Source organism: Rhinolophus ferrumequinum, chromosome 26 (genome assembly GCF_004115265.2).
Source record: "Rhinolophus ferrumequinum isolate MPI-CBG mRhiFer1 chromosome 26, mRhiFer1_v1.p, whole genome shotgun sequence".
Classification (NCBI taxonomy): domain Eukaryota; kingdom Metazoa; phylum Chordata; class Mammalia; order Chiroptera; family Rhinolophidae; genus Rhinolophus; species Rhinolophus ferrumequinum.
The window spans coordinates 3,504,970-3,527,080 of NC_046309.1; the positions used below are offsets into that span (position 1 = coordinate 3,504,970).

General features: G+C 42.5%; 1 protein-coding gene across 6 annotated transcripts in view; it reads left to right on the plus strand.

Annotated features, from left to right (window-relative positions):
* Window positions 1-22,111, plus strand: part of PRKAG2 (protein kinase AMP-activated non-catalytic subunit gamma 2) — a 195,027-nt gene that overhangs the window by 167,639 nt on the left and 5,277 nt on the right. For all 6 annotated transcript variants that reach the window (XM_033099142.1, XM_033099143.1, XM_033099144.1 and 3 more), the window contains 8 exons: window positions 7,496-7,577; window positions 8,683-8,741; window positions 11,357-11,402; window positions 13,053-13,107; window positions 14,148-14,274; window positions 17,016-17,181; window positions 17,465-17,502; window positions 18,551-18,697. In XM_033099142.1, coding sequence (XP_032955033.1) covers window positions 7,496-7,577; window positions 8,683-8,741; window positions 11,357-11,402; window positions 13,053-13,107; window positions 14,148-14,274; window positions 17,016-17,181; window positions 17,465-17,502; window positions 18,551-18,697 — 720 coding nt within the window. The remainder of the gene's footprint in view (window positions 1-7,495; window positions 7,578-8,682; window positions 8,742-11,356; window positions 11,403-13,052; window positions 13,108-14,147; window positions 14,275-17,015; window positions 17,182-17,464; window positions 17,503-18,550; window positions 18,698-22,111) is intronic.

Below are 22,111 nucleotides of genomic sequence, written 5' to 3' on the forward strand. Positions count from 1 at the left end.
AATGTGGGGCCAGCCTGTCGTGAGAAGCGGCTGTAAAACAAGCCCAGTTTTACTTCATTGGTCAGTGGATCACAGGAGTCCCTGTGACCCGACAGTGGGTGTGGATGGGGACTGGGGGTGACGCTGCAGGAGCAGGAGGCGCTGCTCCGGCCGCTTCCTCCTCCTCGCCGGGCTGCACAAGCGTCCTCATACCGTGTCCGTGATGGATGGCTGTGCTGCACCCCAGCATTTGGCTTGATGGGCCAGATGACACCCCATTTCACGATGGGACGCTCAGGCTGCAGTTACTCGGCATCTCCTCATTAGTCGTTCCTTCGTCTCTACCAGGGCTTAGTAGGAACCCAGGAACTGTTTCTCAGAAGGAAAATAATTATCTGCATGAGAAGGCATGTCTTTTCCCTGGTTTTTCCCCCAAACCCTAGACATGTGCCCTGTGAGTCTCCTGTGCTGCTTGGCGGGGCTTCAGATGGCACCCCTTGCTGGCTGTGGGCCGTGTGGATGAGGAGCCCACGCTTGTTGCATGGAATTACCTTGCTCTTGTCGCCTCTGGGTCACTCAGTAAAGGTGGCAGAGTAGCCACCCAGATTGGTACATGTTACCCAGGTGTTGTGTGGCTGGCAGGGCATGTGCAGGGCCCCCCTTGAATTTCCCTTGGAGGCGTGTCTCTGACATGGTGGCCAGTGCGTCCGTCACCCTGAAAGCACATGCTCTGGTTGGCATATATCTCCTGAGGCATCTGAAGTATGAGATCCAGCCAGCAGCATCCCTACGGACGCTGAGCATGAGGGCCACAGAGCCCTGCGGCACGCTGGTAACAGTGCGCTGTGCCAGCTCCCAGCAGACCGCTCTAGGGCTTCGGACTTGGTATAGAGACAGGGTGTGTGTCCCCAAGGTACCGCATCTGGATTCCGCTGCAGTGAGTCACCGCGTGGTTACGTCCAGTAATCTGCAGCCCCAGGCCAGACGCGCTGTTCGGCCGCGGTGGCAGACCCCCAGCGTCTGCCCTTCCCAGGGATGACTGATGGTGTTTGGTTGGCTAGCCTGGCAGCCGCGTGGGGAAGCTGTAAAGTGAGCAGTGGTGAAGTCTGCAGCCTGCACAGTACATTTTCTGTCTGATTTTGGAAACGTCAGCCCTGTAGCGACAAGATCGGAGCTTTTCAGGACCGGCCCCGGGGCCCTCAGCTTCTCTGATGGACCCAGAGTCTGCCGGAGCCCTTTGTTCCCTTTGTACGAGCCCAGCGCGCTGGCAGCGTTTGTCCACACCAAGTCCTGTGGTCCTCCCGCTGCCAGGATGGCCGAGGCAGCAGCCATCTGCACCCGGGCACCCCTAGGGTGCGACATCACAGTCACAGGTGATGTTTGTCCATCTTGAAACCACTGCTGGCCTGGGGCCAGGGGAATCCAGTTCCCTGCCAACCAAGAGCTGTGCACTGTGTTCAGGCCCAAGGACGTGAGCCCAGCCCAGACTCTCTGTTCCCAGCACCTGCGTGGTGCCACTTTCTGCATAGCAGAAAGCCAGTCAGGAAACAGAAGTTGCACCAGCTGTGGCACGGGAAATTGATGTAAACAATGTTAACTGGATATGTTAACTGGGTAACTGCAAGGGTAAATACAGACCTCTTCATTTGGTGGTGCTCTCGAAATGTGGCTCCCGGACACGTGGCAGTTTCGACGTAAGCCTGGAACTTGGGGGAAATGCAGATTATCCAGCCCCTCTCAGACCCACTAACTCAGAAAGTCGGGATGAAGCAGAGAGGTCCATATCCTCCCAAGTCCTTCAAGTGACTCTGACACACTCTGAGTTTGAAAAACCACTGCTATGAGTCCTTGTGGAGGTAAGGGGGTCCTGTGGTGCCTTCTGGCTGGCGCCGTGTCTCTGGAAGGTGAGGATGGTGAGCTCATTCTGCACATAATGTGAAAATGACAGGCTGGGGTCAGCTGCTGCTGCAGGAAGCAGGTGCCAGGCAGAGCAGTAGAGCTGGGGTGAAGCTCGCAGGTGCAAATACGGACACAGGAACATGCATCTAGGGAGAATGAAGTGAAAATGAAGGCAGAAATCAGTTCGATGCTTCTACAAGCCGGGAAATGCCAGAGATTGCCGGCCAACCACTAGCAGCGAGGCGAGAGTTCTGGAACAGATTTTTCCACAGTTAAAGGAACCACCCTGCCGATACCCTGATCTCAGACTGACCTAGAACAGAGATGAATTTCTGTTGTCTGTGGTATGGCTGCCCCAGGAGACTCACGCAGGTACCAGTCCAGTGTTGTGGTTGCTACTGGCCTTTCTTCAGAGGCTACAGCAGAGCTGCCCTGTGTTCCCTAGGGTCCCAGCGTCACAACACAGCGTTAGAGGGGAGGGTTTGGAGCTCAGCTACATGAACTTCATAACTGGTGCAGCAGAGGACACATGCCATCCCTTCCTAAGTCCAGTAGTTCAAAGGGAGGTTGGAATTCTGTAGTTTTCCCTCATAATGGCAATATGATTTGTTTAGCAACACTTTACAAACCATAACTATTTTCAATCAACTTTTCATTTTAGATTTATAGAGAAGTTGTAAAGACAGTACAGAGTTCCCATATGCCCCACACCCAGTTGCCTCCCCTTTTGCCATCTTACAGTAGTGTGGTCTACATTAGTCACAGCTAACGATACAGTATTGATACCTAATTATTACCTGAAGTCCATAGTTTGTTCATATTTCCTTATCTTTTACCTAATGTCACTTTATCCACCCGCTTCTGTCCTCCACTGGTCAAGGAAACTTGAGGTACCCGTGCTGGCCTGAGGCCAGTGGTGGCTGGAGGAACACCGGGGAGGCATCCATACGGATGCCGGGGAGGCATAAAACGGCCCACGAGAGGCATCCATACAACTAGAAACCTTGCCCCAGGCTCAGTGAGATTTAACCAACATTCTCTTAAGGTCCCCAACGAGCCATTAATTCACTCGCTGAGCTGCCAGACTCCACACCAGGTTTTCACAAAACCGGAACTTGTGCAGCTTCAGAATTTCAGGTGGCTGCCCGTTCCCAGCTGAGCGTGAACACCAACAACTTGAGCGGACGAGTGTGTCCACACTGGGCTCACCGGCGGGCAGTCTCCCTGTTTGTTTTGTCCCTGCCCCTGCCAGCACTTCCGCAGCCTCCAGTCTTGGGTCTTCGTGTCCGGGGAGAGATCAGGCGGCGTCTCCGACACCTGACGCTCACCAGCCTTCCCCACACGAGGCTCTTCCTCTTTGTTTTTCATTAACTTCCCTGCATCTGTTTTTGGTCTAGATCTTCTAGTTTATTCTGTTTCTAGTTACATACTCCCCATAGTTTGGGGATAACTTCAAGAGGAGAAGTTGCCAGAAATGTTTTTACTCTGCCATCCTTAAGCCTAATGAGCCACAAGGAAAACTCGGGAAGTATTATAACAAAGGACTAAACTCGGTCCCGTGGGAGTAGCGGAGGTGCGATTCAGCTTTGGAGCGACGTGGGCAGCTTTCGTTGTGGAGTTCAAGGTTGAAGGTGATAGGCTTTAATAGGGCGAGGTGCAGCTTAGTCCAGTCGAAGTAGAGGAGCTCTGGGACACACGGGGACTAAGGCATCTGTAGCGCTGCAGGGGTCGGGCTGAGGCGGGCCTTGGTCCCCCCATCCCCAAGAAGCTGGACCCTTCTTTACGCAGTGGCGAGCCACCAAAGGCAGGAGACATGCCATCAGGTATGGTTAAATCCAGTTGACAAGCTCTGATGCAAAGATTTAGCAAGAAACCAAACTGGACAGCTTTAAAGAGCAGTTAGCTATTCGTCAGCATTAATTTTAAAAGCCCAAGGATCAGTTTCATTACTGAAAGTGAGGGTAAAATGACATAGAAAGCAGTGAAGCTGCAGAGGAACCAGATTCCCATTTTCTGGAACACCAATGGCAGCCAAAGGTCATAATGTCTTAAAGCAACTCAGAGCCTGCTTGCTATTTTAAAAAAAGTAAAAAGTTGTGTCCTATGCAATCATCACATTTGGTTTGTTTGAAAACGCTATTAAAAAGTAAATTTTAAAACTGATAACTGAGCAAATTGCGTGTCAGTTGAAAAGAAACATTCAGCTGTACCCGAGACCCCAAGTTTTCTCCTGCAGATTAGAACCAGACTATTCCAGTCCTCTTTCTCTCCTGTTTACTGGTTAATTGGTTAACACCCTGTGCCTTTGATAATTGTGGAGATTTTCCACTTACAGTTTTACATTGCTCCTCAAGTAACTCCACGCTGGTGTTACGAAAGCCAAGTAAAGGATTCGTTATCACAGAGAAGGGGCAGCCAAACCCCAAAAGCAGCAGGCAGGTTACTGAGCTGGGAGCGTTCTGAAACACTCGTCATTAAGCAGTGTGAGTACGTCTTGTCCACTGTGGAATATTCCATTAGATCTTTGGAGGGTGGAATCCTGACTCTCTCCATGATGTGTGGACCTGTCAGCGGTGCGTGTGGGCGAAGTTAAAGCAGTAAATCTTGCTGTCTGCTTCTGGTTGGGTCAGCACAGCGTGGAAAACGAAAGCATTTACCTTTCTTTGGCTCTCAGTGTTGATTCCATGCTGAACGTCTTCACACACAAGCCCAGTTAAGCCCGCCAGTCACCTGTGTGGCCCACTTTGTAACTCAGAATGTCGAGGCTCAGAGAGATCAGAACCTGAGCCCAGGAAAAGCCGAAAAGAAATAGGAGGTGGTTCACTTCACTCCGGATATTCTTAGTGTTTGCTTGTTTCCCATCTCTTGCCAAAGTGATGGCACTTTCACCGTAAATTCTTACTGTTCTCTCCGCCGTTGGACTGCTTCCTGGGGGTTCCTCACTAGCTCCCTGCCACTGACCTGTTCAGTGCCGGCCGTGTATTTCTGCTCAAGAGTAACTGAAGTCAGCCTGCGGAGTCGGTTTCTAACGTCCATGCAATGGCCTGTGCACCTGGCACACAGCAAGGCTCCTTTCCTTTGTGCTGTGGTTACAGCGGCCTTGACCTTCACTGAGTAACTCAGCAGCGTTTACAGGCTGTGGAGCTCTTAGTAGAGATCAGCCAGAGCCTCTCTGTAGAGAGGCAGGACTTCTGTCTGTGTCTGAAAGAACAGTCATTACATGTGAATGTGAAAATTAACCGCCAGCTTATGTGGGTGATGCCTCAGTCAGATTGTTGATCCTTTGAACGTTAATGTCTTTTCCTCTGGCTGATTTGCTGTCTGCCTTTGATTTCTAGCATCTTGTCTGTGATGTGCTTAGATGTGGTTTTCTTTCTATTTATCCTGCCTGGGACGTAGTTGATCCTTTTTGATGGATTCCAATTTTCTGTTGAAGCTCACCTATTTGACGATGATTTGGAGAATGCTCTCAGAAAAATGGCACAATTGCTGTGGAGCTCACTTCATATCCTTTCTCTCAAGAATTGCGGCTCCTTGAGTCCTGCCTCTGCCACACACTGCAGTGCTTTCAAATAGCAATCTGTACGTTTCGTCCAACTTACGTAGTTTTTCATCGTGGCCCAACTCAGAGCTCTCTGGAAGGGCTTTTCAACAGGTCTGGTCACTTAGTTTCATGAATGAGCCTGAGGACTGATTTGTACACTGGTTTTCTCTGCTAAAAGATGCCCTTACTCCTTTCCTGTTCCAGCCAGTTTAGCAAAACAAGCTCATGTGTTTTAAAATCTGTTTATTTGTGACTTCTCCCCCGTATTCTGTCATCATGGTTGTGAGGACCACAGTGAGATTCCAGGAGCAGCACCCAGGTAATGGTAGCAGCCCATCGGAACGGGCACGCCGTCCCTGGATTCCATCGAGCTACCAAAGAGTGTGGATATTTTGGCAGTTCTTGACACAAGCCGTGGTTCAAACGCTATGTCATCAGTGTACAGTGCCACGTAGGTACTGTTTCTCTCCCGTGTCATTGGCTCTGCTCGCCTCTCCCTCCCACTTCTCTGCTAGTTCACCCATCTTATAGACAGACTCAACTCCCTGCTGCGCTCAGGCCAGGGCTGAGACAGGGCAGAAAATAACTAGTGGCCCTCCTTACCCGCCAGGTACCTGCACAAGTGATTCTAAATAAAGACAGAAACAGGCGCTGAATTACTCACCCTCGTCTCATTTGAAGCTTCGGGTGCCTGTAATTTTCTCATTTCTTTTCATTATTAACGGGGTTTGGAATATAGTGGGTGAGAAAAGAATCATTTTCTTTCTTAAAGAGAAAACTATAAAAATTTGAAGAACTACACTTTCACGGTCCCAGCTCCGTGAACTGGAAGTTTAAATTTTTTGCTTATTGCTCTTTGATCTTTTCCATTTAAACATATATTTTACATAATTATAGTGTATAATTTTAAAGTCTGTTTTTTACTGCTCTAAACCGTTTCTTTCCCTTCAACATAGTCTTCATAATTATATGGCATGGTGCTTTTTCCTCTTGGTGTACCAATATTCAACAAGTTTTCTTTTGTTGGGCAGATATTTTTCCAGTTTTCAATATTGGAGGTGATACCACAATGAACATCTTTGATTCAGGAATCCTACTCCTCGGTTTTTAGTCTGAGTAAATAATTAAACAGAGAGAAAGCAAGTGCCCAAACAGTGTGAATATTTTAATGGTTCTTGAGATAAGCTGTGGCTCAAAAACTACCCTTACGGTATGGACGGGGCCACCAGTGGTTTTACAGCGGCACTTGCATCAGGTGCTATCATTGAAAACTACGGGCTTACTGAGCAGCTATACGGTGCTTTAAATTGGCTTTGATTTTCGTTTCTTTGGCTACTAATAAAATTGAACCACTTTCCCCGTGTTCGTGTGTTCTCTGTGTTTAGAGGATCATTTGCAGCACTGGGCTTTTGGCTTTCAATAAATCCTCACCTCTGATGCCTTCTTCACCTGTCGTGGCTCCCAGAGGGTGGGTGTTTGTCATGGGGGTTCAGTGAGTGACTGTGTGTGATGCCCTGAACAGCGCCCGACCCGTAACAGGCACGTAGGGAATCTTTGTCTCTAAAAGATATAAAAGGACAAGTTTGTTACATCTTTCATAACTTCTCTTTCTCAGCCTCGGGGGAAATGAGAAAGCATGCTTTGTTTTGTTATTGAACATATGAAAAAGACATTTTCATTTCAAGTCATTTGATAGAACTTCAGTGTTTTCAAATGCACTAACAACCACATAGAGGAGAAATTAAGCTCTGAAGTTTAATTCTTTTGTATGGTTTTAATTACGGTAGAAAGTCTCTATACAAGACTCTTTAGATACAATAAGGAAAAAAATGAAGTTAATTGTATTGTTTCAGTTTCAAAAAATAATCTGCAACCCTTATATGCCTTTAAATATAATACAAAAGCATTTTTGCTAATGTTAATAAATTCAGTTATTTTTAGGTTATCAAACTTAGAAAACTTAACGTTGAAGTTGACTGATTAGATTTGGCTGAATATTATAGTTGAAAGTATTTTTTCCCCCATGACTCACGGACTTTAAAAGTATATGTTGTTTCTCTCATTTGTCTTCAGGTTAAAAAGGCTTTCTTTGCCTTAGTAGCCAATGGTGTTCGAGCCGCGCCTCTGTGGGAGAGTAAAAAGCAGAGTTTTGTAGGTAAGCAGTGTGGCCCTGGACAAAAACCTAAAAAGGGAAGCCTTCAAAGCAGGCAGCCTAAGGTATTTTAATCAGTGCAGTTGGAACTCAGCCTAGTAAACAAGTTTCCAAATTAAAGAACATGCTTGCTTTTATATCCAGGTAAGGTAGGGCCACTAGTAAACTTAAAAATACTTATGTACTTTTATTTTCTTTTTTCTATTTATTTATTGAGTTTCTTTTGCTTCAGCACCTTATTGTCTCTGAAGGTTCCTGTGTGCCAGTTCCTGTGCCCAGGGAACGGGGCCCAAGGGGGAGGCTGTGGTCAGACATGTGTCTGTCGACCCCCTTTGCTCACGTTTACACACCCACCTGTGGTCCGTCCCTGCTTCCCCGTAGGTGAACACTTCTTGACAGGGCAAAAAAACTGATGTAAACGTGATAGGTACCTTTGCTAAATCGTTATTACTGTTTAAAACATCCTGTAACTTACAATATCTAAACTCCATAGTTTTTTACCTTCTAAGTCATAGCAGACAATGGATGTCATCTGTCAGTGTGCGTCACGTGACTGTGAAGTTACCAGCGTGTGGCTGCCCCCCCATTACAGTGGCTGCTCCCCCCCTTTTCCACAGGGAAAGGTTCACGTCTCCTTTACCTGTGTAGTCCTGGCATCTAGCACGTAGACGGCACTTAATACACAGTAACCGATAAAACCATTGTTGGTAGAAGCTTCTCAGGAAACAGTCCAAGGGCCCCAGAAGAGTCGTGCCTCTAGAACTTCTGGAATACTTCATCTTATTTTAAAGTATTTTAAATTATTTACGTGTAGGTCTTTGGTGATGTTGTATAACAATCATTAAGTTTTCTCTCATTTAATTGCCAAATGTTGTGATTAGTTCCCCTTATTATCCCTTATTAGCAGGTTTAATTTCAACTAAATTTGTGTTATCTTAGGTGGGTGTAGATAATTCACAGATTAATAGTTTTAAATAATATATTACACAGTGCTTGATACATACGCTTTCGAAGCTTTTCCAGTAAATACTCCAGGTTTGCCTGTCTTTTGAAATTTTTCTTTTATGTTTTCGTGGTTTCCTATTTAACACATAATTCTTTGTTCCAGGAATGCTAACAATTACAGATTTCATAAATATACTACATAGATACTATAAATCACCCATGGTAAGTGCCAGAAATCCTTATGTCAGTGATTGGAGCTGTGTATTCCTGTGTGTGTGCACAGGGTTTGTGTATGTGTGTGTACATTTTAAGATGTGTTTTTTTCTTTTTTGGTAGCGTGGTGGAAGTGCTGGTGGTTGATTTTTCCCAGTCTATAGAATGTGCAGGGAACGTCCGTGTAAACCAGTCATAGTATGTTTGAAGCTTAAAGAAGGTAGTCTCAGGAAAAATAAAAGGCACTAGCTTCTTTATTCAGCTTTCAGGAGCTCTCAGGTTAGGGGAAATCTGTGTGCTTGTTTATTGCCTGGATGTCCTGTCAGTTTCACTGAATTTAGGGTCTTGAACAGCGTCGTGGGCATGTTGTAGTGTTGCAGTGCGGCCCAGACCCGTGGATGAAGGTGGCCCCTCGCACCTCTCTTGCCCAGGTGGCTGTCACCACTGACGCCCTCACTATTTGAGCTGAGAATGCCACCGGGCTATGTCATGGGCCTGTTGATGGGAGTGCAGTGTGGTTTTAAAGAAGTAAGAAATTAAAAGTGAAGAAATCTAGTTTTGACATTTTTCTACCAGTTGAAAAAAAGACTGCTACTGGCTAATTTTAGTGGCAGATCTCCCTGGTCCAACTGTTTTTAGAAGAGCGTAGTTTGAAAACCATATGTGGTCTTTATCTAACAACTCTGATTTTCATCATTCTACCAACTTGTTTGGTTTTGGGTTTTGCTTTTTACTTTGGGGAGGGGAGCAGTTTGTTTTGGTTTTTTGGCAAAAGTGGGGGAAGGAGAGAGTTGTATATTTTGTTTCTTTAACTAGTACTATTTTGAGTATTTAAAAGCTAAAAGACAATCCAGGTAATACTGTTTTTACATATAATGGTCAATATTGCCCAGTAATTAAATTCCTTCATAAAATGAGTTTCTTCATACGTCATACTCTTAAAAGGAAATTTTACCAAAGACCTTGTAAGTATTCCATATTTATTTCATGTGATATATCTGATTTCTTAAATACTAACAATGCAGGTAAATACTGATTTTTCTTATAATGGTCATAGCTCTGCTTTGGACTAGCAAAATTAGCACAGAGTATGATTGTTAAGTGGTTAGGTTTTGATAAAATGCAGCTAAACCCCACATAACAAATGTCAGCAATAGTTCACTAAACCAAAATTTCTAAAATCCAGTTGTGTTTTAACATACAGTCTAATTTTTCTTAATACTTGAGGATACATGTTTTTTTCTCCACGTTTCACTTCATTTTCTGATTATGAACAGAAAAATGCTATTGTGAAAGCTATGGCTTATTACATTTTCTAAATATTTATCATTAATATATAAAAACACAATTGATTGTTTTTATTCTCGGCCTGATTGTATGGACTGATTTTTTTCCTCCAGTTTATAGGTTACGTTTTCCTGCTTCTTACAAATCTAATAATTTCTAATGGATGCTGGACATTGTCACTGTTGCGTAGCTGAATATCTGTACTGTCTTCCATTAAAGAGTATTGGAGTTTGGGCAGGCGGTTAATCTGCTTGCAGATCAGCTGGGTCCTTTCGAGGTTTTGTTTTTTTAAGTTTTATTGAGATAGAATTCATATACCCTTTTTTTGACCCATTTAAAGTATACAGTTCATTGTCTTTTTTATAGTCACCCACTTGTGCTGCCATCACCACAGTCAATTGTAGAACATTCTCACTGTCCCTGAAAGAAACCCCACACCCCTACGCCCCGTCATCTCCAGCCAGAGGCACCCACCAGTCCCTGTCTGTGTATACATTTGCCTGTTCTGGACATCTCACATAAATGGAGCCAGGCACTCGGGGGTTCTTCGTGACTGGCTCCTTTAAGCTTCAGGAGGCCAGGCTGGCTTATTGCAGGTACCCCCCCCCCCACCCCCATAAGGTTCCCTGTAATGCAGGTGTACGGCGGCGGCAGTTTTTTAAAAGCTGAGTTGGGAGTGGGAGGCTGCAGAAGGGGTGGTGGCGAGCTCCAGGGTGTTGAGTACCAGGCACGTTATCTCATGTGTCCTCCCAGAAGCTGAAGTTGGAGGGCCTTTTGATCCAGTCGTTTAGGGAGGGAAACAGATTCGGAGAGGTTAAGGAATTTGTCAATAGCAACTAAGAAGCGGTAAGGCTGGTGTTGAGATTTGAAACAGCTGAAGGCACCAAAGTGACTTTGTATGACACCAGGCCATCTCACCTCCCAGGCATTTTTCCCTTTCTACCTTTGTAAAGACTGGGTGATACATATGGTCCAGACACCAAGTGATCCAACAACTTAATTTTAGCACATGATCTAACCAATTGCCCTTTTAAAATTAGAGATGCTACAAACCTTCTGTATTCTCAAAAAGAAGGAATGAGTGTGTATGTCCGTGTGTGTTTTAAAATTTAAGTGTATCAGAAATTTTCAAATTAATGAAAATACAATATTATACTGCTTTATTGTGTCTTAAATTTATAAAACATTTATCTTGAAATGTATTTTGTTTATATTGCCAATATTTCTGAATTATCTTGATTGTTTCCATCTGCTGAATTATGGGACTCAGCAGTAGTTATGAAATAATTTCTTATGTTGTATTAACATTTGTAAATGAGGATTTTTCTTATCTTCAGGTACAGATTTATGAATTAGAGGAACATAAAATTGAAACATGGAGGGGTAAGTACGTTGGGTATTTAAAATCTTTTAATAGAAGAAAAAAGTTCTACTTAGTACGTTAAAATATGTTTTAATATCACAGATCCTTTTCCCTGCTTAATGATAAACTACATTAATTAAAACGCTTATTTCCATCTTGGTTTTGATAGCATGCCATACTACTGTACATAGTATCTGTCCTCTCTGTTTAATAGAAATGTATAGAGAAGCTGTAGCGAGTCTTTATGCTAAGGCTGGGAAAGAGACAATGAGTCAACAGAGCAGCACGCAGGTCTCTGCCGGGGCCCCGCCACCAAGCCACCATTCACTACTATTACTCCCTCAAAATGTGCCTTTGTATAGAAAACACACCAAAGCAATGCCTAAGATTGACAAAAGCAAAGATCTGTTCTTACGTAAACTTAGTAATTGTTTCTTTACAAATTATGGAGAAACCTAGGACAAGTGAATCCTAAACTAGATAATTGACATCAGATAACATGAAAACAGCTTCAAAGTCACTTTCTGTTGTTTGTAACCCTGAAGTGCACCCTTTATAATCATAACACCCTTTTCTGAAATGGAGCCAGTTTTTAAATTCTGATTTCACGATTGTGAAATTGTTCTGTCTTAATGAGACCCGTCATGCTTGATTGGTAGAGAGGGGACCGAGGACACGTCAGCAGGAAGGCACAGATACAGGCGCGGGATGAGAAGCACTGAGGCCGGAGCCTGCGTAGGTGTTCAGGGAAAAGCCTGGATAGAAATGGAGGGACCAACTGAAGGCAAATTTTGAATTTAAAATTGAAATTTAGCTTTGTACCTCCCATAATCTGCTTGGTATGATGAGCAACCTTTGTGGCTGGCTGTGAAATCTGAACATTGGTTAGAATTCCCTAAAAGACCAGGGCTCTTTCAATTTCATATGGTTTGATGGCTTTATTGATTCCTAAACATAGTAAGTTGACACGGGGTCCATGTCTTAGCACTGCGTTTTATGAAGTGAACATGTAACTTAATGCCCAGACAGATACTTCTGGTCAAATTCTACTGTATAAGTAACGGTGGATTAAGTATATTTACATTTTGACATTGCATGGCTATTCGGTAGTAATGATAAGGTCAGCACACCCTTGAATGCCATGTGTATAGAAACCTCAGCAATTATAGTTGATCTTTACAAAGACAATTTCCACATACTAGAAAGATTCCTCGAGATGCAGTAGATTTTGAGCATTAGTTTGGTAAAATAAAACTAAAGAACAAAGTCTGTTACAAGTTTTGTTTTATTGTTTAACTTACAAAAATTGGTTTTAAAGGATTTTATAAAGATTTCATCTCTTGAAGGTGATGGTAACTTGGTAGAATTCTAGTGACCTCTGCTGGAATTGTTTTTTTTTAATCAGATTTCTTAACTTTTCTTCTGATTTTTACATCACTTGTCATATTGTTTCTAAATATTTCATTTTTCCACAGAGGCAACATCCTGAAAACAGTTTGGTAGTTCTTTAAAATAGCCATAACTATAACACAGTAGTTTTCAGTATATTAAATTTGATTTGGGTTTTTAATCCTTTTAATTATCAATAACTTGAAGGGTATTATAATTTATGTAATAACTGCAAACAGCAGATGTGTTATTAATTGCATATTTTCTTTCTATAAATACAGAGCTTTATTTACAAGAAACATTTAAGCCTTTAGTGAATATATCTCCAGATGCAAGGTAAACTTGTAAAGTTTTTCTGTTTTGAAAACATTCATTCATTCAGGTTCATTTCCCTTGTTACCATGTTTGATTGATTTTTTTTTTAATATATATAAGAGCCAGCCTCCTTGATTCCAAATATTAAACTCGATAAATCTAGAGACAATAGAAATCACAGCCATTCTTGGGGCAAAGGACGGATAATGGATTAGGACAATGGTCGTACTTGAGCAGCTTTGAAACCCAGACCACTTGCAGCAGAAAGCATCCAGGGAGCTTGTTAATACTGCAGATTCCTGGCTCTTTCCCCAACCTGTTAAATCAGTCTTTGGAGGACAGTGCCCGGGAACGTGCAGTAAAACAACTCCCCCAGTGGTTCTGACATACACTGAAGTAGAAAGCTCAGTCTCTGTTAGACACTGGTCCAGAGGCAGTCAAAAGGGTGGGCTGCCCCCTCAGTAGCCGTGCATTTTGTTCTTCTAGCGGCCATACATTTTGATCCACGCTTTCTGAAAGGCTCTGATACATTTCCAGAGTTGTATGAAAGCGTTCTTAAAACTCTAGAGCACTAGCGAGAAAAGTGAAATCCTGGTTTTTATTATTTTATCTCCAAGTCCCAACAGACAGATACACCCACCATGCCGCCTGGTTGGCGGTCACAGGAGAGGCCGGAGTGCCCGGAAGTGTGCTGGCCGAGCAGGGAAGCAGCCAGCAGGCTGTGCCATCAGCGGCCAGACCACCACAAGGCTAGCTTTCCCCCGGGGATAGTAGCTTCTGTCATTTCTCAATTAAAAACATTAAACGCACTACTAAAAACCTGCCAAAGGTTTGTAGCTCACACTTGTATGTGAGATTCATTAACGTAGATGGTGAAAAAAGAAATTCAGAAAAATTTACTGAGATCTCCGATTAAAACTTTTCCAAAACATTGTTTTAAGTCAACCAACCTTTATTATTGTAACATAAAAACACTGAAAATGCTTTTAAAGCAGGGGTGGCCCAGAGTTGTCTCGTTTTTCTCTAAAGCCTCCTAACAACTTTAATGGCTTTTCCCGCAGCCTCTTCGACGCTGTATACTCGTTGATCAAAAATAAAATCCACAGATTGCCAGTTATTGACCCGCTCAGTGGGAATGCACTTTACATACTTACCCACAAAAGAATCCTCAAGTTCCTCCAGCTTTTTGTAAGTAGTAGTCAGTGTTTGTAAATACACGGTTGCATCTACTTTAATTTACTTCGTGTAAATTGGTTCCTGTTTCCCTCGGTAGTAGAAGAAATGATTAGTTTTGAGTCTCTACTTCTAAACTTCAGTTTCTCGACTTACTGTTTGAATTGTACATTCTCAGAGTGGATTCCAATTAAAAAGCAATCACCTTTCAGTGCCAGTATCAAAGTAATAAAAAACACTTGGCATTCTCAATTTAAATTGGAATCTTTTATCACCTAAAATAGGGAAAATAAAGCAATTTGCAAGCCAGTCTAATTAAGGAACTGCTATACAAGATAAATTGAGCCCAATATTTATAGCAAATTCCTCATGATGCTTTATTGGTATCATGGTTTTGGAAACATATTCAAAAAGTACTGTCCTCAGAGTTAACTTCTTATTAACTGCAGCAGTAAGAGGAAAACCCAAAGCAAATAAAATTTTGGCAAGAGACTGCTACCATGTTGATCCAAATTAGGGCTATATTTTCTGTAGGTTGTCTCAACTGCATTTGAAATGAGATGGCTTCATAATCATCCAAAGGTTAGACCCTCTTTGGTTGGCCTTGTGTTAAAGGAAGGACCAGACTGTTTACAAGAGGGCTTTACCTTTTTTTCCCCTTTTAATTGCATGCACTCAATTTGAGGTTATAAGTAATTGGTCAACTAGGACCAGTAGGGGACTTCATCCATGGTTCGGAAGCGATCATTTGAAGAGTCTTTTGTAAAAAATACAGTTTAATAGACATTAAAAATGTCGACATCCAATTACTTCCCATTTCCTTCTCCACAGCTTCAAATAAAGAAATAGACTGGCATTCTGGTGACGCAAGCAGCCAGAGCTCCTCATCCTAGAGCACTGCCACTTCTGCTGGCCAGACGCTCAGAGGGCTCAGTTACTGGGAACAATCACCTGTCCATCAAACAGCCCTCTATTGTAACAGTCAATGTGTAAAAATAATACTCTTCATGAATAAGTAAACGCTAAGAAGATAGGAAAGAGAAGAGTAATTTACAGAACAGCATGAAGTTTGGTAAAGGGACAGTCTAGGGAAGAATAATTAGGGACGTATCGATATTGTTGGTCAGACTTCACATCTGTCACGCACAGGCGCTTGGTCTGTTACGGGCCACAAATGCAGTTGCCATGGTATTGAGGTTTAATGCCCGGGGCGGGGCTGGGCTCTTAACGCAGTTAAGGGGTCTTAGAGTAATCACTGTAAAATAATATTAATCATGAGAGCTCTCAATACTACTGAGCATTTTACAGTAAGTCAAGCACTGTCCTAAGACGTCACGATAAATGTAATTCTCACCACCACCCTCTCAGGTAGGTATTTTTATTAATCCATTTTATAAGTGATGTGACTAAGCGAAGTTGAGTAACTGCCACGTCACTGCTGGTGGTGGTGGTGGTGCAGCGTCTGAGCCAGCAGCCCTGCCAGGTGGCGTGTTAGCTCCTCTGTGCAGGGACGCCTGGCTCAGAGGGCTAAATACACCTCAAGTCTCCCAGATGCTGAGTGGTTGGGTTCCAGCCCATTTCCACACCGCGCTGCTGCAGAAGAGGAGAGACAGTTTGAGACAGGCCTTTGGTGTTTTTCTCTTGTATAAAACGTCGGGGAGGTGGCTTCTGCTGGTACTGTCTTATATTTGGGCCAACATGGTAGTTAGAATCATGCTATTAGAATATTCAGCTAGAGGTTTTCAGATAAAAACACAGAATTTTAAAGAAATTTCAACCTGATTTTTACTGGATTGTGAAATCATTTTCTGAGAAAAAGTAGCATTACCCTTGGAGACATGTGACAGTTGGCCTAAGTGTACAGTATGGATTGGAACAGGGGTTATCCAGCACCCAGATGGCCCCGATGACCTAATAGGTCTCTTTTTTTTTCTCTAAATTTCTAGGAGTCTCATGATTTGAATGTTGATGAACTCTTTGACTTGAACATTTTGTTTCTTCTAATTGTTCATCTTTTCCTGATAATTATAAGGTACACCAGGAGGATGGAATCAACTGTACCCTTTATAAAAGGTGGATTTTTGAAACCATAGACCTTATTTTGTTTTAGTCAAACATGATCCTAGATTTCTCTCTTCTGACTTATCCCTCCTCCTTTAAAACAGCCCGTGGGGAAAAAAGAAAGTTAATTTTTAAAGGTTTTTTTAATTGTTCAGTTGACTTGTCCTTTATTCCTAATAGACAAAAACTGGAGTCCTCCAAAGGAGAATTCAGGATGTGGAGGTGGGATGGTGTGAGGACTAGCTTGGCAGCTCAGACAGCCACCGTCACGCACTTGGGTTGGAAATGTGTGGCTTCTTAAAAAATATCGCCTAATGATGAGCCACAAGACCAGGAATTTAACATGAATAATTAAGAATAAAGACTTCCCGGTGGCTTCTGGGTCTTAATTTCCAAATAGATGGGTTGTACCCTTCTGTCCTCTTTTTCAGTAGGTGAAGAGAAGGGGAAAACGTTACAGTGTTAGACCTTTGCAACATTTTACTAAGTAGTGAAATGTTATAGACACATAAACTGGTTTGAACAAAAGACAATTCTTATATGTAACGTTTTCATAGTAATTCAGACATCCAGGTATATCGTTAGGAAAGACTAACTTTAATTTGTTGCGCATAGCTTTTCATTCAAGTGTGGACATATGAACAGGGACAGGTCCAAGTGGGCTCTAGAGCATATGTGTCCGTCCTCCCGTTTAGATGTCTGACATGCCAAAGCCTGCCTTCATGAAGCAGAACCTGGATGTACTTGGAATTGGGACCTACCACAACATTGCCTTCATCCACCCGGACACGCCTATCATTAAAGCCCTGAACGTGTTTGTGGAAAGACGAGTGTCCGCCTTGCCTGTTGTGGACGAGTCAGGTCTGTGTTTGGCCATAAACAGGGTAGAGTTACTGCTAAATGACCTAGCACATGAGATAAGTGGGGGAAGGGGCGGAGGTGGGGAATGAGCTCAGCACCAAGGAGCACTCAGGATAATAAGAATTGTAAACCAGCTTATTTTCTCATTTTCCATTAAGATATGATTGCATGTCCATTTAAAAATAGACAAGCTTATGTAATTCCTAGTGATTTCCTAGCTAAGATTGATTTTAAATGTTTTTTGTTTCTAAGACATTATCCTAACATGTATTTTCATTTTTAGGAAAAGTTGTAGATATTTATTCCAAATTTGATGTAATTGTAAGTATTTTTAATTTTGTTAAACGTGTCATCTAGAATGCCTTTAAAATGTCAAATAATCTGTTTTTGTGCTTTTTTTCTAATTGAATGATTTCTAGCTCTTTCGAGTGTGAGGATCTTATAGGCTGCCCATAGATAACTGTACCTTTAATATTCATTGGTTTAGTGATGAATTATAGATTAGTAGCGTTTCATATTTTAACGGTCATATTTCTATGTAGGAGACATTATTTATTCCAGTAACAGGCATGTGTTTGGTGCACACGTGAACTTGTAGATACTGGTCACATACATCCCATTGTTTGATGATTGGGGACAACTGTTCTAGAGAAGACAGCAAATTTATTAAACAGAGTTATGTAAAGTCCTAGTTTTTAATCCCTGGTTTAAATCTACTAGGTTGATTTTGGTGCTGTATCTTCCCTCTCAATGCTTTTTTTCCCATTCATTTTAAATGCACTTCCTTAGAGTTCTACATTATTTCTAAGAAAGGGAGCTGAAACTCTGACAGCCCCCCATGTGCACACCATTTTTTGCCATAGTATTGACCTCTGCATGAAGTATTCTTTTGTAGCGGTCCCAAACCCTTTTGTTTCATCCTATTCTGCTTAACATAATGGACACCAAAAAAAAAAACCTGGCTTATTGGAATTTGGTTGAGTGGGACCTGCTAAGTAGATGCCCCCTAGGGGGAGTCCGCGGAAGCAGGTTCCCCAGCCCCATGGCACTTCTCACCCTGTGTTAGTTAGTCCGCCTCTCAAAAGACTTGATTCGTTCAGGTATAGAGCCTTGTAGGGTAAGAATGGGGGCATCTTTGACAGCACATGCAGCCAGAACTTAGCAAGGTTGCTTCATGATTAAGGTACACCTTGTAAGCTTTAATCATTATTGATAAGATAATGGCATGTTATAAAGCTGGGATGGTGGTACTAAATTAAGATAAATATTAATGTGCTTAAAAATCAGGTTGCTTTAAACTTACGAATTTTGGTCATTACTATGAATGGAAATGAAAGGATATATAATTGATTCTGTTACTTTATTACAGAACCTTGCTGCTGAAAAAACATACAATAACCTAGATATCACAGTGACCCAGGCGCTTCAGCACCGTTCACAGTATTTCGAGGGTGTTGTGAAGTGCAGTAAGCTGGACATACTGGAGACCATTGTGGACAGAATAGTAAGAGCTGAGGTGAGACGGCTGTACCAGAGCCCCACTCCCCCACACCCCCCACGCCTCTGCCCCCCCCCACACCCCCGCCATACTGCAACAAGTGCAAACTAGGGATGGTGCCTCGGGAATTTTGAATCACAGGGACGGCCCCTGGGACCTCCTTCAAGTTCAGTGGCAGGTGCAGTTTCCCTGCTCCAGAACCTGGCCTTTAAAACCCTCTCTCTCTCCTGATTTAGATGGATAGTAAATGTCTAGTAACTTCGTCTATTGACCCTCGGCACTTGTGTCCTGTTAGACTTACTGCCTGTCGGATTTTTTAGTATACTTTGCCTAACACTTTAAATAAAAGATGCACGAGATAGTTTCATAGCATATCTAATTCAGCATACCCATTCCCAAATCATTTTTTCCCTTTCTTATTAGACAGGGAGTGGGATGTTCTCCTGCTCATCACGCTTCAGTACTAAAGTATACACTGTCTTCCTTCTGGGGCAACAACTAATAGGCAAAATCAATTCATAATGATGAGTCTGCTTTATGCTTTTTATTATAAATGCAAGAATACAGTCCAAGGAGAAAAGTACCTGATTATTTTTTAGAGTAATAACAGGCAACCTTAACTTGCTTTCTGAAAGTTATATGTGTAGTCGTGTGTTGCATCAGGCGCCATCGTGATAGAAACCCACCCTGTTTACCGTGTGTGTTAAAGAGTCCCTCCCTGCCCCATCCTCTTCTGAGGTGATTCCCCTGGCGTCAGCTGTCACAGCTTTTAATGTGTTTCACTAGCATCTCTTGGTGTTAATATACATGCATATACATTGAAAAGAGCTAGAAAGACACGCACCACTCTATTCCCAGCGACTATTTCTGGGTGACGGAGTTCTGATAGTGCCAAAGTTCCTCCGTGTTGTTAAGCTCTTGTGTGAGCTTGTATTCCTGTCACGTAGAAGGAAAAGTAACTGGCTGGTCAGTTCATCTGGTGAACAATAGAAATTTCATTGTAATATGAAATAGGTTATTGAGGAAAATAAAGATGGAGTTGAACAGTTTTCTCAAGTTATGCATCTTGATGTTTTTCCTCATTAAAATAATTTCTTTCACCAGATGACTCCTCACTGGGCGACAAAGACCAGTTTTTAGCTTCTATGTATCTTGCTAGGAGAAGGGTATGGAGTATCAACTGTGATTCAGTTTGTTTATATGGCATAAATGTCACACAAGCTTTTAGATACCACAGACAAGGAACATTCATAAAATTTAGACTCAGCAACAGATGACAAGAAAATATTTTTGGTAGTCATCTCTGTCTAGTAATTAATTCTCCAGATGAAAGGGTTTTTCCTTGACCTTCAGTAGTTCAAAACTTAATAACAAAATGTGTCTCTTATAGATTCTAAAGCATGACATGTAAACTGTCATTTTAATTTATAATTATAGTTAATAAGTAATTGTTATGTCACAGGATTATTGAAGAACCCAGTGTTTTTAGAGATGTATGTTGATTGGCATGAGAAAGATGACAAAGTGATTTTTTTTTAACCTAAAGCAAGCGATGATGTCAAAAGCAGCATCAGCACGGTATCACTCCAGAGAAAACACAGAGAGGTCCAAGGTGGCGGCGTGTAAGGGGATGCTGAACTTGCCCCTCCCACCAGCACACCGAAATATATTCCTGTACATAGAGCAGTTACTCCTGATTGACAGCTGAGGGCTGACTGAACAGCTTCTGAGCAGCAAACGAGGGAAAGGGACTGAATGGAGAAGGTGGGGACACTGCAGGAGCTCTACCGAAGTGCATTGAGCGCCACTGGTCACGTCCCATCACCTCAACAGGACAGGCAGGAGCTCTGTCTGGAGCTCTGGCCTGTCTGCAAGGTCATTACAGCATGTTCCCAGCCACACTGCCCACAGCCCATTTTGGCTCCGAAGAAAGGGAGCAAGGAGGATCAACAGGGCATCACCACACACACCTGGTCTCCCTGCCCAGCGCTGCTCCAGCCTGGCAGGCCAGCGCCCCAGGTGTAAATTGGTGTAGCCACTATGGAAAACAATATGGAGATTCCTCAGAAAAATTAATAGAACTGCCCACCTGGCTCCAACCAGCTTCCCAGAACCACTGGGCACACACAGCCTACACAGAGGTTGCTTCTACACAGGGCCACTTTTTTAAGACAGAGAGAGAGCTATTTTGTCTAATTCATATAAACAAACATAGAAAGTCAAACGAAATGAAAAGACAGAATGTCTTAAATGAGGAAAGAAGAAAAATCCCCAGGGGAAAAAATATACCCTAAAGAAATGGAGATAAATCATTTGCATGATAAAGAATTCAGAGAAACCGCCATGAGTCATAAGGATGCTCAGGATGGAATAGAAGAACTTCAACAAAGACTTAGTGTAGTAAAGAGCTAAGAAGATCTGAAGAATACAATAACTGAAATGAAAAACATACTGGAACTCAGCAGCAGACTAGCTAATACAGAAGAATGATCAGGGACCTGGAAGACGGACTAGTGGACGTCAAGCAATCAGAACAGCAAAAAGAAAACAGAATTTTAAAAAATGAGGATAATTTAAGGAGTCTCTGGCACAACATCAAACATACAAACATTCACATTGCTGGGATCCCAGAAGAAGAAAGAGAAAGGGACAGAAACTTGATTTGAAGAAATAATGGCTGAAAACTTTCTTAACCTAGGAAAGGAAGCAGACATCCAGGTCCAGAAAGCACAGTTTTCCAAATAAGATGAACCCAGAGACCCACACTATTACATACTGTAATTAAAATGGCAAAAGTTCAAAACAAAGAGACAATTTTTAAGGCAGCAAGAAGAAACCAACTGGTTACATGACAAAGGAAACCCAATAAGGCTATCAGCTGATTTATCAGCGGCAACTTCAGAGGCCAGAAGGGAGTGATAGGGCATCTTTAAAGTGATGACAGAAAGGAACGTCCAACCCAGAATAATTTACCTAGCAAGGTTATCATTCAGAATTGAAAAAGATAGTTTGCTTGGACAAGCAGAAACTACAGGAGTTTATCACCATTACAAGAAATAGTAAAGGGTCTTTTTTAAGCAGAAAAGGAAAGTCCATAACCAGAAATAAGACAACATCAGAAAGGAAAAATATCTCACAGGTATAGGCAAATAGCAAATAGAGCAATTCAGACATTTAAAAGCTACTACAAAGGTTAAGGACTTAATTGTAAGACCGGGAACCATGAAATTTCTAGAAGAAATCATTGGCAGTAAACTCTTTGACATTGGTCTTAGTGGTCTTTTTTTTTTTTGATATGTCTGCTTCGGCAAGGCAATTGCCAAAAGAAAAAATAAGTGGGACCACATCAAACTAAAAAGCTTCTGCACAGCAAAGGCAACCATCAACAAAATGAATGGACAACCTGAATGGGAGAAGCTATTGGCCAATAAT